Below are 17065 nucleotides of genomic sequence, written 5' to 3' on the forward strand. Positions count from 1 at the left end.
GAAGTCTTTTTTTGTAACAAAATATCGATTTCTGCTGTCCCTGTATCGATACGTTATTAGCAAACAAAATATCACGATACTACACAGTATCGAAGTTAAGTGGCAAACGGTCATACCTAACTTACATTTGTGCTGGAATTACTCTGTGAAAGCAGCAATGTGCATAAACTACTGACGGTAGGACGTTTTGCCAAAGTAGGATGGTTTGTCAGAACACCTTGTACCACATAAAATCAGTTCGGTAATAACGACGGCTCGCTTGCATGCTCTACCAAAAATGTGCTTTGGTGTGTATCTGACGGAAGAAAGCCAAACCAGTTCCACACCACTGAAGTTGCACCATTTTTACAAACCAATTCTAGTTCAGCTTTAAACAATCCGCTTTCGCCCTTCTCATTCTCTGTCGCCGCCCTGCTTTTTCCGCCATGTGCGTATAAAAACAAGGCCACTGAGCATGCACGTTTTACCCATATTGTATCGCGATATTTCATTTTCTTATTATTGCCTGACATTATACCGGTATTACCGTGAACGGTATGATATGGCCCAGCCCTACTGCAGTGTTCATTTGACTTTGGGACCTGAAGCAGGCATAGTTTTGGACCCAGATCACTCTGCAAGGCTCCTGACTAATGATCGGTGCGGCTTCGTACTTTACCAAAGTGGTTTTGACACATTTGACACATTTGTGAGCGCTGTGTACCACATAAAATCGGTTCGAGGTCAGTAAGCACAACCAGAATTCATACATAAGGCGCACTGTCGATTTTTGAGAAAACTAAAGGATTTTAAGTGCGCCTTATGGTCCTTCTTCTGTGATGTGATTTGTAAATTCCAACAGTGTGCCCCATGAATCAAGCCTGTTTTATGCATTTCTGCATGAATACACCTGTGCATCCTTGATTATAGTTAATTTAGCAAATTGCTTCTTGCTTGTAGTTGCATTTCAGGAATGAAGACCTCCTTCATTGTAGTATACTGAGATTTGTTACAGGATCACGAGCAGGAAGAAACTTTACTCTACTTTTCCTGTAATCTTGCTCATAATGAGTCAATCACCAGTGGCCCAATGGCCCACTGGTGATTGACTGGTGTAAATGTTAAGCAGACTGTCTTAAGGTTAGTCTATGATAAAATTGGTGTCACATTTTGTATGACTGGTATTTGATTTACCGACTTTTTCTGAACATGTATGAAAAGTTCAATGTGGTTATAAAGCACACTTGGCAGGTCTGAATCTGGTGATATTATTTCAGTAATCTTATGTTGCTACTAAGTTCAGTCTGAGTCACATACAACACACTTTCAGGAGGTGTGAGGTCCAGAGATGGTAAAATCAAAGTACAGTTTTACTCTCTGCTCTTTCACAACCAATAACTAGAATCTCGGTTTTGTCTTTTGTCCCTTGGAGGTTACTTTGGGCCATCTGTTCATGTCAGAGATACAGATTTCAAAGAAGTAAATCTGGCTTTGGTGAATAGTATTTACATCTGTGTAAAGGTGGGTGTCATCTGCAAAAAAAGCTGATAATCGATTTTCATGAAGCGAATGTATATTTCTGTATTGGCAGCGATAGCAGCAGCAGCACAGTGCTGAGGTTGCTGTGCTTCAAAGCTTTAGGGGCCTGAGTTTTTACCATAACTGCAAGTTGTTCGGTTCAAATCATTTGATTCTCTTTCCGAAATGCCACGGCTCCCGTGCCCCTTCCACCCTCTCCTGTCTCATCGAGCGGCAAGACAGCAAATATAATTTTCGAAATACGTTTGAGGTACTCTTTGCGCTTGTCACTGATTCATTAATCAGTCCACTATTATGATTCACTGAACATCAAAACGAAGACCGGGTTTGACTGTGAAGTGCCAGAAAACATTTCCCCCTGGTTTATCGATCTCAAAGCGGCTCAATTGGGGAATTTCCCTACACCTCTCGTTTTCACAAGTCCTACACCCCATCTGGGTAGTAGAAGTGCGTCACTGCGTCAGTCTTAGCACTCTTCTTTTCAGTGAGAGAGATTTAAAAAGAAAAAAACAAACGAGAGGTGGGGTATAATAAGAGCTGCAGACAGATTGACCTTTGGTTTCAGCCCCCACTGGACCAGTCACTGTGAGCTCTCGCTCTGACTGCAGGGATGACACATTCCGAGTGTTTTTTATTCCTTTATTAAAAGAACATTTGACTGTTTCCATTACTTGGGAGCTTCCCGAAACAATATTTGCCTTCCACAGAAGCTGCACTACTGTGCAAAAGTCTTGAACCACCCTAATTTCTTTCTATTTTGAATATGGACAATGAAACATGCAAGCTTACATATGAATACAATATATAGGATAGAAAACGCTGCTTCTTTTTTAGCGGTAACACTGCAGCACCAGAGAAATGTGAAATGAATAAAGATCAGTTACAAAGCATGCCTCAGAAATCAGCAGTTTCAGAGATAAAATGTGCTATTTCTTCTGGATTTTGATACATGAAATGATAATATGATATTGATAATACAATCATATGGTAATATACACCTAAAGAAAATATATTTACTGATTTTATTTAGAGCCCAGCTTGCGAGGCCAAGGGAAGATTCTGTGGGGATGTTGTCACATGGATAAATGTCAGCTCATTAATAACCTTGAATATTGTGACACAGATGCAGTAATGTGCAAAAGGTCTTGAGCCACCACTTCAGTTTTGTTTTAAATATAGTGCTAAGAAAATGGGAAATGGGTGTTGCAATTTACTGAAGCATCCGCAACCATACAGCATATAAGCTTGAAAGTCAATATTTGGTATGATCACCTTTAATCCCAACATAGCCTGAACTCTCTTAGGCAAATTGTCTTCTGATTTCTTTAAGTAGTCATCCGGAACAGTTCTCCAGGCTTCTTGGAGAACATTCAAAGCTCTTCCTTGGATCCTGGCAGCCTTTTGTTATTTTCTTTGTCAAAATAATCCCACACTGGCTCAATAATGTTGATGTCCGAGCTCTGGGGAGACCAGTCCATGAGTGATAGTTCAGGTCAATTTTACTGAATTGGCAGTGTGTCTGAGGTCATTGTCCTGCTGAAAAATAAAGCAGAAGCAGCTGCCGATCAGATAATTTCCATATAAATGGTGGATCGAAATCTGACAGTAGTTTTCCGTGTTCATACTTTAATCAATTTTGTATGTGATGTATGTGAAATGTAGGCCCAACCCATGACAGACCTGCCACCATGTTTTACAGATAGCTGTAGATACTCACTGTTGTTCCTCTCGCCTGACCTCCTTCGTTCATTTTGACAAAACAATTTGACCCAGAAATTTAAAATCTGGACTCACCACTCGATAAGACCTTTTGATACTGATTTACAGTCCAGTTCTTATGTAATGTGGCATACATCAGGGTTTCTCCCTGTTTCATTTCCTTAAGAATGACGTCTTGACAACCACCCTTCTACTGACAGTTTCTGGCTTCAGTGAACAGCAAACAGCTGAGATGCATCTCTCAGGTCCTGTATCAGGTTTTTGCTGGATTTTTTCCTATTTCTTAAGATCATTGCTTTCAGATACTGTTCATCTGATGTACTTAGTTTTTTAGGCCTGTAACCTCTTCTGCTCTCCACTAATTCAGCTTCCTCAAATTTTGTAAGGACACAGTGCACACAATAGCGAGATACTCTCAAGTTCTCAGGCTAATAACTCTTTGGGAATCACCTTGTTGCTGCAAAAATACTATACTGTTGCACCAACACTGTGTTATGTTTGACATTTTTCATAGATTCAGATAAAGAACTAGTAAAAAAAAAAAAAAGAAGCCATTTGTCGTGTGTAGATGCATCACTGATTCATTCCCTTATGTATTTTTTATGCTTGGATGATTCATAGGTCATTTCAACAGCATATTATGAAAATGAAAGATTATTACGTGTGGTATATATTAATATGCTTTTTTTTAAAAACAAAAAAGCCTTTGTCTTTTAGTTTTTTAATAGATTTCCTAGTTGAATCTACAGTCAGAGTACAGTTCAAAAGGTCAAATAATGAAAATCAAAATATAGAAGGAAATTTTAATAAAGAAATGGGGGGCAGCTTAGGAATTTGCACAGTACTGTAATATAAACATTTGAATCAGTTGAATTAAATAAAAATCATAAATCATTTTTACCCTGAAAAGACAATACAGAAGAATTTGTCTTCACTGGTTTGACAATTGTGAAGGAATCAAGAGGGAATTTAAAACAATGCAGATTTTACCAGACTTCAATAAGACTTGATATAATGATAATGACTAAAGGTAGTTTGCTTTGTGAGTGTAAAGGATTTAGGAACTTTCATAGACAGACTAGGCACACCATTTTTTTTAGGTCAAAGTCATGAAGGTTTGAAGTCATGGCTTGTTTTTGTAATTCTCCAAACTCCAACTTCATGTTTAATAGCAGTATTTTCCAAAAGACAAAAAAGATCTCAAAATATAATTACAATTCCAAGAATCAGAGCATCTGGATTTCTCTTTGGAATCTTATTTTTTAGGGGGGAACTACATAAAGATGGAATGTGTTTAGATTTCCAGATTAGCCAGAGAAACTGACCTGCAGCCAGAATGCTTCAGAAATAATTACAGTAAGATTTTACTAACTCTGGGTCACTGAATCTGAAACAGATGCTTAAAATGATTGGCTGTCTCTAGTTTTCATGATATGCTGAGAGGTCAGTTCTTGGACCAAAACTTCTTAACTGAAACCAGAAAGGAGTAAAACACATTTTGACCAATGGGTTTTGACAAACAAAGGCCTAGATGTGAGTCATTTGAGTCAAGTATTCTTTTATTTTGTAGGAATTGAGCTTTTTTTGAGTTGGATTTCCACCAAGTCTGAAATGCCGTGTCCAGTTTCAAATACTAAACTTTCTCTACTTGCCTTTTGACCTCTGCTCTGACGTTATGTTTGAATCTTAGTACTCGGAAATCCAGATAAAATCTAGATAGGAAATATATATATTAGCACAAGTAATATTTTTCATTTTCATAATATGCTGCTGAAAGTTCTGTGACTCATGGAACTTTCACCAATGAAATTCACTTAACCTTAACCTGGATTTCCTCTCTTGGTACATGTAGCTATGATGAAACCAACATACAGTACTGTGCAAAAGTCTTGAACCACCCTTATTTCCTTACTCTTTTTGCTTCCAAGGAGCCAGACTTTCTTGTGCTTTTTAAAGTGGTCTTAAGAAATAGCACTCCAGGGTTTCTGAAGGTATTTTAAAGTTTGGGAGTTTTATTTTTATGACATTCACTCGTGGACTTGCCAAGACCTGAGATCTGGCCCTTCAGTTAATCTAGTGACTGTTCACCAAAGCTTTGTCTGAAATGGGTCAGGCAATTGTCAAGGAGCCATTCTTAAGGGAAAGAAAACAGGGAGAAAAGGCTGGGGTATGTTATTTACACAAGAATCAGTAGCAAAAAGGTTTTATGGATTGATATGAATGCAGGAGATCATAAGAGAGGTACAACAGTGAGTGTCTACAGTCATCTGTAAAACACGCTGGAGGCTCTGTCATGGTTTGGAGCTGCATTTCAGCCAGTGGTGTTGGACATCTTCTTAAAACTGATAGAACCAACAACGCAGAGAAGTACAGTCCTGCCAAGCATCTGATTGGCAGTGGCTTTATTTTTCAGTTGGACAATGATCCCAAACACAGTACCAATGCAGTAAACTCATATCTGGATAGATAAACACACAATGGAACAGCATCCGTCATGGATTGGCCTCCCCATAGACGTAGCACAAACTTTCATGTAATTAAAGCATTAAAGCAGTGCGGGATTCTCTCGACTCAGACGGAGCAAAAGGACGCCAATATCCAAAGATATTAGAGTGTCCATCAAGAAGCCTGAACCAATTCTGACGACTATGTAAAGAATTTATAAGAAAGTTTAGTGAAGAGAGTTCAGGCTGTGTTGGAGAATAAAGGCCTGAATTTCCACAAATGCTTGCACATCTTTCAATAAATCGCTGCATATATTTCTCATTTTACTAGCAAAATATAAAGAGGGACTGGCTTTTCTCCATGTGGTCACAAGAGCCTCACGTGGCCTGGCAGGCTGAGGTTGAGGTGGGGTGGTAATAACTCTGCTATGTTTTCTAGTATACTATTTCAAATTCATTTTTTAAACTGTTAGATTAAAAAGACCCCAGTGACAATATTATCATATGAAGCAATCATAAACGGATAAGAAGGCTGATATTACAATTAAAAATTAACCCTCATTTAAACAGTGTACACAGGTGTAAAATGTAAAACACTGAATGGCTTTTTTATTCATTTTATACCACTGAAAACTGTGTGCACATGTGCACCTCACTTGATTTGCATTTCTCTGGCGCCACAGCGTTCCCCCTAAAAACTCAGTAACAATTTAAACCAGATTTTACTTTAAACTGTCTCTCAGAAGTTTTCCCTGGGCTGTAGAGCAACACAAACAGCTCGTGTGCCACCCTCTTACAGCTAGTCATAAAGGTTAACATTTAAACCGATGTTTGTGTTTTATTCTTCATGATAAACTGTTATCTGCTCATCTTGCTTCCTTCCTACTTAGTGTGGGTGTTTATCCTGTTCCTGTATAGTATTTACTAACTGCTGTCAATATGACAATTATAACACCCTGCCTTATGGGTGTAATAAAAATGTTTCAGATCATGAGTAGAAGTTATGATTTTTCTGACATTTAGTATTTCAAATGTCAAGGAAACGAAAATACGCCACGCTTAACACATGACACCAAGGTGATGTGGCCGCAGTAAGCATTGTAATGTCAAGCTAGATTTGCGGTGTATATGATAGGTATTGTTTACTCATGCTAAAACTACACGTCTGTGGTGGTCTGTTATCAGTGGGCCACAAACACACGAACTCTCTCGTTTAGGTCATCATGACATAGGCAGAGCCACACAGAGAGAGGAGCATTTTGATTTCTTCTCAGGGTCCTCTAAAATTATCAGGAGCACTCCTTTGCAAGAGCAAAAGCCGTGTAGTCTGACGTATTTTGAACCAGTTTCTTGGCATTTCTGCGCTGGTATCGCGCACCAGAGCAAGACAGACTGCAGTCTGCAAAGGTCGCAAGATGCATTCACAACTGTGACGCTGCTGCCAAACAGCAGGAACCCCTCCATTATTGCGCTCAGCATTTGTGGGCTGAGAACAGACTTGCACAAAGGAGTTATGTTTCCACAGGATGTCTTTTGTTGAAAAAAGAAAAAAGACAAGTCAGATCAGAAGCACCTTTCAACTTTACAAGGGAAACCTATTCTGACTCTTGATTAACCTCACAAGGAAATTTCCATTAGTGCTGTCGGAAACAGATGTCACTGTATATTAGAACATCCCTTTGAGGTTACCTATTTGTCAGTCTAGATTCAGTTTATTGGGAAAAACAGTTATGCATCTATCCCTGTTTCCCCTTTTTCCTTCTAATTAAATCTGCCTTTCCTCTAAATGGAGAACAACCATCGTTTTTTAGTGTTTGAGTTCAAAATGTTTTTTTGTGCATGTAAAAAAAAGCTAATTCTTCAGCACAGGCAAGAATTAAACTTCATGTTGTCCAGCTAAAAGCATGTGGACTACCAACAGTTCATCACACAGAGTACTGAGAATGAGTAAAGGAATTTGATACATATAAGTAAATATCCACTTTATTAGGTACACCTGCATAGACAGGCCAATAATCAGCAATAATAGCAAGAATACTATAAAGTGCATGCATGTAGGCAAGTCTGTTTCACAATACTTTTCTTGTTGGCACCAAAGTTCATTCATGATAATATTTTGCATTATGGGGGCCAAACTCAGACCCGTAAACCTTTTTTTTGGAACACCTGAGTGCCTGAAAACGGTCTCTTTTTAGCGCAAAGTACAAGTGCAATCTGAAAAACTAGTATTTTAACGATAAGCTGGGAAAGAACATTTTTTAAAAAAGGGTCCAATTTGAATAATATGCCTCAGCATTTTCACATTTAGTCAGCTTACTGATCCACAGTGGTCATGTTTATTGTTTGCTGTAAAGGTGTGATGATTCAGACTTCTGGTTCAGATGAAATTAATAGTTCAGCCACTCTCGTGCTGTGATCCATTCTGAAAGACTCGTGTCACCGTGCTTACTGGTGCAAAATGCAGTGGAAGGTCCAGAAATGGGTTCTCCTCCTCCTCCTTCTGCTCTTCCTCCTCTGCAATTTTCACACTTTACATAACCATGCCGTAGGCTGCACTGAACCCTTTGGGAAGCAAGTTCAGACTCCTGGTGTGCATCCATGCCGCAGCAATAAAGGTTTTGATTATGCTCAGCGTCAGTGTTTGATGCATTAGCCTGCTGATGTAGTGGAATCTTTCTTAATAAACGAGTGAAAGAATATTAATTTACATTTGCTCACATGCTTAAATTTCATGTATGGTTGTGCTTCAATAGTTTGAAAAGGGAGTACGCTCAGAAGGCAAGGGCGATGATGACATGTGGGGATATCGATGTCCTTGCCAGATAAACAAGATGAGATTCTCAGGGCTGTCTAGACCAGGGGGTGTTAAACATAAGGACCGGGGGCCAGAATCGGCCCAGCAAAGACTCCAGTGGGGCCCACTGGATTTCTCTGCAGAAAAGGTTGAAAGAGAACATATATTTTGGACTTTTAATTGTACTTTCATAAGTTTTACAGCTTTTCCTCTTCTCCTTGGCCCTTCATGCTACACCAAAGTAATTAAGTTATAGATTTCTGTAATTTTACTCATTTGCTTCTTAAAATTTAAGCCCAAGGAGTTGTGCTGAGAGATTTCTTCCTGTTAAAATAGCACTTCATTTTTATATATATAATATCTCAGGGATTAAATGTGTAGTTAAACCTCTGTACACTGGCAGAAAGTACAGTTTCAGTGGTCCAGGCAAGTTCCAAGTTAAAATATTCCACACATTTGATCAAACCTTTAAGATCAGCTATATAAACACATAACAAAAACTAACATTTATAGTGTTATTTGATTTACCTCATCTAACCCTTATCCTTTGATGAGTTTCCACAACATATTTATATACACGTGCTTCTGGGAGAGCAGAAAGAGTATCTAGAAATGATGAATAGGACCCTAATATTTAGGAAACTGGCTCATATGCCCCAGCTTAAAATGAGACTGAGTTTTTAGAATTGTGGTTTTTAAGCTGCCAATAACCAAAGCTACAAACATCAGCCAGGAAAACATGACAAGGTATAGCAACGAGTGGTGTACCTTCCAAACCAACCTCAGGCATGTCTTTATCTACACCATACCACATTGAGAGAAAAAGACTTGCACTGCTGCTGCAAGGTGAGTAGGGTTTGCAAAGACACATCAAGGGAACACACAGTTCCCTAGCTGTGTCATGGGGATGGTCTTATCCAATCCTTAAAGATATTTAGATTTTAAAAACATACTACTGTATCATTAACTACTGTTAGGGGTTTGAATGGGGGATAGGCTGGGATAGGCTCCAAATCCACACAATGCTCTTAAGTGGCTGAGAAACGTAGATGTGTTGATTATACGGTGATATTTACACTGATATCCTTAAAAAACCAACTCATTTATTTACTTTTACAGAAATGGACTGGTTCATTATGGTGTTACTGATAGGACAACACAGGGTAGAGAATGGCACTGAGGGACACGGTCAGCCCAAGCTTCACTATATGGCTACACCCCTGATTAAAGGGGCTCACTGCTGTAGTAGCAACTTAATTTTCATATTCAGTGTCCACATATTTATTGTAATATACTTTGCACAGTCAGCTTTCGCTTACTGTCATGGCAAGTTTAACATGACCTTTACTAACCGTGCCTGGCTGATGCCGTTAGTCCCGCTGTCACTTTGTGCCGTATTTTTACATTTATTTACATAACGTTGTCAGTATTTGCGCACACAGCGCAAGTCTTAAGAAGGTGGTCAAGTCATAGAGATAAGAGGTGGCAAAGAAGCAGCGGAGTCAGTTTCTGAATGACAGAGCTCAAGTTTCCTCACTATCACTTTGACTGGAGCGAGTGTGAGTGAGTTAGTGTGTGAGGGGACAGACACCCACACGTCACTGTTTTACTGACAAGAGTAGAAAAACTGCTGCCACCTACTCAAGCTTGTGCAAAACACACGACTTCCAGGAAAGCTACACGCTCTACATTTCCCCCAAATGTTCAGCTGATACCGCCTCACGCTTTGAAGAAACACGTGCCTCCAGCACATGGCTGTCCTTTAATGCAACGATCTGCATTTCTCAGTGCTGTTCTTTGACAGATTAACAGGATTACTTAGTTTCTTTTTACTCCCTTCTCAGGCACACCTGCACTGTAATTTATGCAGCTGTATGAGGTCTTAAAGTAAGAGAAATTACAGATTTTAGTGAGAAGACAAAGTAGATTTACATTAAACTGACCAGATCATACATTAATATGTAATGTAGTTGGCATTTTGATGCAGCTTTAAGCAAGGCGCAACTACTCTTTACAATAGTAACACTTACAAAACCCATTCTTCTGGTTCTAAACTACTTGCATGCTGATGTTTGGAAATGGCTCTCACACTGTAGCATGTCCCCACCTAGTGGATACATTGACCAACTGTCCCAGTAAGAATTTTGAAGAAGTGTGCCAGGTCCAAGTATGTGTGCAAACACTTAGGGAATTTAAACTAAGGCATAAAAATACTACAAGACAAATAAGGTCTCACATCTTTAATTTTTTTGCAAAACAAGACTTGGAATTACAGACGAGCCTGAACTCAGGCAAAGGAATCATACAGTCCTCTCTCCATGCAGTGTTGCACGTGAACAGCACTCCCCCAAACCCTCCAGATGCGACTGTGGAATGTACTTGTGTTCACACATTTACCGCTCTGACATTTAAAACTCAGTGCAACAGGGTTCTCATTAAAACAAATGTGGCGTCACCATGAACTTCTACAGGAAAAATCAAGACAGCCTCTTAAAGAGCTCTTCAGTGTGAGGTGCCACACTCAAGAGCACCAATATCGGTCCACCACACAACATTAATAGCTATTTTTTTTTACAGTTTAAGGATGAACAGTTGGAAAGGGAGGATTATGTGTTGAAATTTGGGGTGCCATCTTGTTTAATCCACTTCTTCCATGCGTGAAGCATCGTCCTCAGCTTCGCCTTCTAGGGGAGGCATCTCATCTGGGACTGCTGTAGTGGTGGTCTCCTCTGCGGGAATGTCGTCATCGTCAATACCTGAGAGCAAAAAAAAAGGAAAGGAGTTGTTCACCTAGATCGATACCCACTTCTAGAAAGTAAAGAGGGTCTGGATCTGCAGTTTTCTTACCAAGACCAAGTTTGATCATTCTGTAGATGCGGTTTGAGTGAGTCTGTGGGTCGTCCAGGGAGAAGCCTGAGGACAGCAGTGCGGTTTCGAACAGCAGGATGACGAGGTCCTTCACAGCCTTGTCGTTCTTGTCGGCCTCAGCCTTCTGCCTGAGAGTCTCCATGATGGGGTGGTCAGGGTTGATCTCCAGGTGCTTCTTGGCCATCATGTAGCCCATGGTGGAGTTGTCCCTGAGTGCCTGGGCCTTCATGATCCTCTCCATGTTGGCGGTCCAGCCATAAGTACTTGTCACAATGCAGCAGGGGGATGACACCAGTCTGTTTGACACAGTCACCTGAAGGAGAAAGAAGACATTAAGATTTAAAGAGGCTCAGGTGACACATCTGATAATTTAAGGAGACAAAGTCAAGTTAGTCAAGCATGTTAGAAATAATACCAGCACATTACAACTTTAAATCTAGTCTAGTTAGTTTACTTCCCCAAATCCTTGCAAAAACGTAAGTACTAGATGCACATTACTGCAACAAGCACGAGTTTGACTGCATTCACCTTAGGGTTCAGATTTCAAACATGTACAGTGCCACATCTGGCAAAGAATGCAAATCATTCGCATCACACCAAGACTGCAGAAACTCACCACAGTAGAAGTTGGGACCAATTAGACTACCTGTTACCAAACAAAATCCTGTCATCTACAGTTGTGAACTTTGAGACCCTAAATGTTAGAGCACGAATGGAAGTTTGGGTTAATCTTAGTTGGGCTCTCATTAGGATTACTGACCTTCTCCACTTTCTTGTCAAGGATCTCCTTCATGAGCTTGCAGAGGTTCTCAAATTTAGCCTTGTCATCCTCCATCTTTTTCTTCTCCTCCTCATCCTCTGGCAGCTCCAGACCCTCTTTGGTGACAGAGACCAGGGTCTTGCCATCAAACTCCTTCAACTGCTGGACACAGTACTCATCAATGGGCTCCGTCATGTACAAGACCTCAAAACCACGCTTACGGACACGTTCAACAAAGGCAGAGTTGGCCACCTGATCCTTACTCTCACCTACAAATGACAAAAAGCGATAAAGTTTGAATAAAACTGCATTTTTAAAACTTGTGTAAATGCAGTTCTCTCCTACCATTTCAGAAGCTACTTAAGGTTTATGTTACTCACCAGTAATGTAGTAGATGGATTTCTGGTTTTCCTTCATGCGGGTCACGTACTCCGAGAGGGAGGTAGTCTCGTCACCGGACTGGGAGCTGTGGTAACGCAGCAGCTCAGACAGCTTCTTGCGGTTTTGCGAGTCCTCATGCACACCCAGCTACAAGTGAACAAATAAGATTTATCATCTTATCCAAAAACAACCTCATACACCAGTAGGTTAATGGATTCAAGTAAAACGTCAATCCCACCCGTGTATGGTCAGGTGAGATGGACTGCCAGCAATGTCAGAATTCTAGTCACACTGCATGAATAGTTTCACTTTAGGCTTTTAATTAAATTAATGTTTTCAGGCTGCAGCATAAATGTAGGAAGTTCCTATTCCTAATGCAGATTTGACTGCATGGAATTACATAAATGCCAAAACAGCTATTCTACTGGGTTTTAAATATCTGTTTATTACAAAAACATCTACACTACTTTGAAGAACAAGAGGGCTTTACAAACCAGATTAAAGAATAAAGAGGTAAACCTTTGAGGTCCATGAAGATGCACGGACATGAAACGAAGAGAATTTTAAGAGCCAACTTTCCTAAAGTCAAAGAAAAAAAAGAAAAGTAGCTAGAATATTATAAATACCTTGAGGTTCTTTGAGAAGGCTTCGTAGAACTTCTTGTAGTTTTCTTTATCCTCACCCAGTTCAGCAAAAAGCTCAAGACATTTCTTGACGATGTTTTTACGAATGACTTTCAGGATCTTGCTCTGCTGCAGCATTTCTCTGGAGATGTTCAGGGGCAGGTCCTCGGAGTCCACAACACCACGGATAAAGTCTGGAATAGCATACAAATGCTACACTAAACCTTTGCCTTTAAGCAATTCTTTACTGTGTGCTAAGCTGTAAATTAAAGTACTTTCAGACTAAAGGTAAAAAGCAAGTCATCTTACTCAGATACTCAGGGATGAGCTCTTCACAGTTGTCCATGATGAAGACTCTCCTGACGTAGAGCTTGATGTTATTCTTCTTTTTCTTGTTCTCAAAGAGGTCAAAAGGCGCACGGCGGGGGATAAAGAGCAAGGCACGGAACTCCAGCTGGCCTTCCACTGAGAAGTGCTGTAGAGGAAAATGACTCCGTTTAGCTTTATTTGTAGTTTATGACTAGATTAAAAGCCCAGTAGGCCAATTAAAACATGGAAGAGCTGTTCAGGTTAACCTGCTTACCTTAACAGCGAGGTGATCCTCCCAGTCATTGGTCAGACTCTTGTAGAACTCGCCGTATTCTTCGTTTGTGATGTCGTCAGGATTCCTGGTCCAGATGGGCTTGGTCTTGTTCAGCTCCTCCTGGTCGATGTACTTCTCCTTGATCTTCTTTTTCTTCTTCTTGTCCTTGTCTTTAGAGTCCTCCTCATCATCTGAGCCAACATCCTCAATCTTTGGCTTGTCCTCACCTTCCTCTTTCTCCTCCTTTTCTGCCTTTTCTTCCTCTGCCTCGTCGTCACTGACCTCCTTGTCACGCTCCTTCTCCACCTGCAGAGTCACATTACTTTAATTTTTACTTTGCTGTTCTTCAACGGTATTCTAACAACGTCCTCTCTAAAAGTCACTTACAAAGAGGGTGATTGGGTAGCCAATGAATTGAGAGTGCTTCTTCACGATCTCCTTGACCCTCTTCTCCTCGATGTACTCTGTCTGATCATCCTTCAGGTACAGGATGATCTTTGTTCCACGGCCGATGGGCTCACCTGTGAACAGTTGTGATGCTTTTAATACATTTTGTACTAAACAGTGTTCATGGATTCAAGATTCGATTTTTAGATGCTTCAACTCCATATTTAAGCCTCTAAAGGATGACGCCAACTTTAACGCCAAGAATGAAAACCACCCTCTTAATATTTTAAAGCTACATCGTAACCTCAGACACATGAAAAACAATACACAATTAACAACATCAAGACCATTAATAGTAAGAACTGCTTCCAATTAATCAGCAATCAGGGATATCCTTAGATGTACCCACAATATTTAAAAACAGGTTTAGTTCTGATATTGTAACATCAAGACACTTACTGTTGTCAACCTTGACTGTGAAGGAACCTCCAGCAGAGGACTCCCAGGCATACTGCTCATCATCATTGTGCTTTGTGATGACAACCACTTTCTCAGCAACAAGATAGGCAGAGTAAAAACCCACACCAAACTGACCAATCATGGAGATGTCAGCACCAGCCTAGAGGAACACAGTCAGTTCTAATGTTAGATTTCAGCTCAATTGCGAACATGGAAAATGCTGTCCTCTTATAAAGCGTCCCTACAGTTCCATGATGCATTCCCTTCATACCTGCAGGGCCTCCATGAAGGCCTTGGTACCAGACTTTGCGATGGTACCCAGGTTGTTAATGAGGTCTGCTTTGGTCATACCGATTCCAGTATCGACCAAGGTCAGGGTGCGTTCAGCCTTATTGGGAACGATGTCAATTTTCAGATCCTTGCCACTGTCGAGCTTTGAGGGATCAGTCAGGCTTTCATAGCGGATTTTGTCCAGAGCCTGCAAATGTTTAAACAACAGGATTAAAACTAACATTCTTTAAAGCATTCAGATTCCACAAAAAAAGGCTAAAAATAAATGCATTAGTACTGAATGAAAAGCTCTGCGCCTGCTAACTTACATCAGAAGCATTGGAAATCAACTCCCTGAGAAAGATCTCTTTGTTGGAATAAAAGGTGTTGATGATCAGCGACATTAGCTGAGCGATCTCAGCCTGGAAGGCAAAGGTCTCAGCCTCCTCTTCTTGGTGCATTTCTTCAGGCATCTGCATTAAAACAGTTTGTGTATGCTTTAATAAAATGGGTGGATTTCGATGGAAACAGGATGATAAAGCTAATTACGGGGAGACAGATCCGGTTAAACTACATACATTCAACTACTTTCAGTTTCGCAAATTGTATCGTCGTTTGATCCTGTCAGAAGTCGGTTACATAATATGGATAACTGCCGTCATGTTGCGGAAGTGGCCGTTAACCAACATGGCGTCGAGCGGCAGACAATGGACCCCGCAAACACGTGCTAAGGAAAAGCTACTGATGAAAATAACGAAAAAAAGCTTATGCAATGCGGCAAAATAGGTTCCCCCAGAAGAGCAACTTAAAGCCATGTATTAACGACGGCAAACGTGACTGTCATATAAAACGGCTCTGCCACCAATTCGAATAAATAACAACTAAAAACACCAGTCACTTAAGACGAGCATAAATCTGAAAGCATTGGCAACTTGAGACTAACTCGTGCATTTCATAGAAACGCGAGAGCAACGTGAACAACGGGGACTAAGCGAAATCGACTCAAGCCAGTTCACTTTATTCTTATAAACATTTAAGAGGATTTATTCTGTTAATGTGGACCAGTCGTACAACATATGAACAGATACAGCGCTGTCATGTTCGCCACACCACACCTGCCTTGGTACTACACACGGCTGGGGCAGTGCGGCAGAGTGCAGCATTTACACTGCTCGACGTCTACATGACAAGTGCAAACATTTCTTACTCCACAGTAACTAAAATCCAAAATTCTGACTACTACAGTGATAACTGTGATATGTTAGCTGTCCCTGACCAGAGTTACTTAAGGTTACAACCGTAACTCGTGAGAATAGGAGCTGTATACTTCAATGACTGTTTAATAAAAGGTCAAATATCAAAGGCTAAAGCACGTAGCAACCGACAAGAAAACGCTCGTCTACATACCTTGTTAATTTCGTTGACTTTTCTTGAATAAAATGCAACCAAATCGCTATCCCTTACGCTGTCTGACGCAGAGAAATGGAAAGGGGCCTCCTTTTAATAGACCGGTATCTTTATACACGTGCTTCACGGTGCAGTCGTATCCATCCGCGGTGCGCCATCTAGTAAGGAGAAGTGCATCAAGTGAATTACAGTTAATGTTTTAAGGCTACATTCACCATGTGATGAGTGTGAATGAAGACTTGAGGAAATACGATAGCTAAATAAATAAATATGATATTATTAAGACATTTTAGCAGGTATTAATTCAGTGGATTGAAGTGCAATGTGTACTAAAGAAAACAAATCTCTGGAGATTTAAAGCCATTATATTAGGTATACAAACACAAGGGGACTTTTTCAAGATTAATTAGTAAAGTGAATCCAAAAACACCATACTAATCTGGAAAACACAGTATTACAGTTTTATTTCTGAGACAAGCGCATCATTGCTGCCATCTTGTGGCCGTTAAAACCAAAAACGAAAGTATTGTAAGAACCGATCTATTTTATACCAGTTTCCAGAGCTGCCGCGATATGCTATCAATGTAGAATTTAAATCAGTCTAACAAATAAAGTCAATAAAACTCACAAGTATACTGTTAATTTCCCGAGAGACCAACAAATACTTTGGATCTTTTTAATCTGATGGAGGAATATTCAAAAACATGCAGGGTGTGCTTCGTTTCTTCTAGCACTTTCCATGAAAATCCCGCCTAAAGTGACGTCACGCGTTGTCAGTCGCAGTCTTCACATAACAGCCGCTGTCTCGGAGAGGCACCGACAAAAAACAAAACAAAACGAACACACAAACAA

At 40.2% G+C, this 17065-nt stretch overlaps 1 protein-coding gene across 1 annotated transcript; it reads right to left on the minus strand.

The window, feature by feature from the left end:
• Positions 1-10700: 10700 nt before the first annotated feature.
• Positions 10701-15285, minus strand: hsp90ab1 (heat shock protein 90, alpha (cytosolic), class B member 1). Its single transcript, XM_005921520.1, has 11 exons — positions 15136-15285; positions 14808-15014; positions 14537-14696; positions 14078-14211; positions 13691-13996; positions 13417-13582; positions 13111-13301; positions 12484-12631; positions 12104-12372; positions 11323-11656; positions 10701-11231 (listed from the first exon to the last, which is right to left on the minus strand). Exons 1-11 carry the CDS (start codon positions 15283-15285, stop codon positions 11113-11115), a joined length of 2184 nt encoding a protein of 727 aa, XP_005921582.1. The 3' UTR covers positions 10701-11112.
• Positions 15286-17065: the final 1780 nt, after the last annotated feature.

The sequence above is a fragment of the Haplochromis burtoni genome, unplaced genomic scaffold (assembly GCF_018398535.1).
Source record: "Haplochromis burtoni strain Fernald_Lab_line unplaced genomic scaffold, NCSU_Asbu1 Contig_47, whole genome shotgun sequence".
Classification (NCBI taxonomy): Eukaryota; Metazoa; Chordata; class Actinopteri; order Cichliformes; family Cichlidae; genus Haplochromis; species Haplochromis burtoni.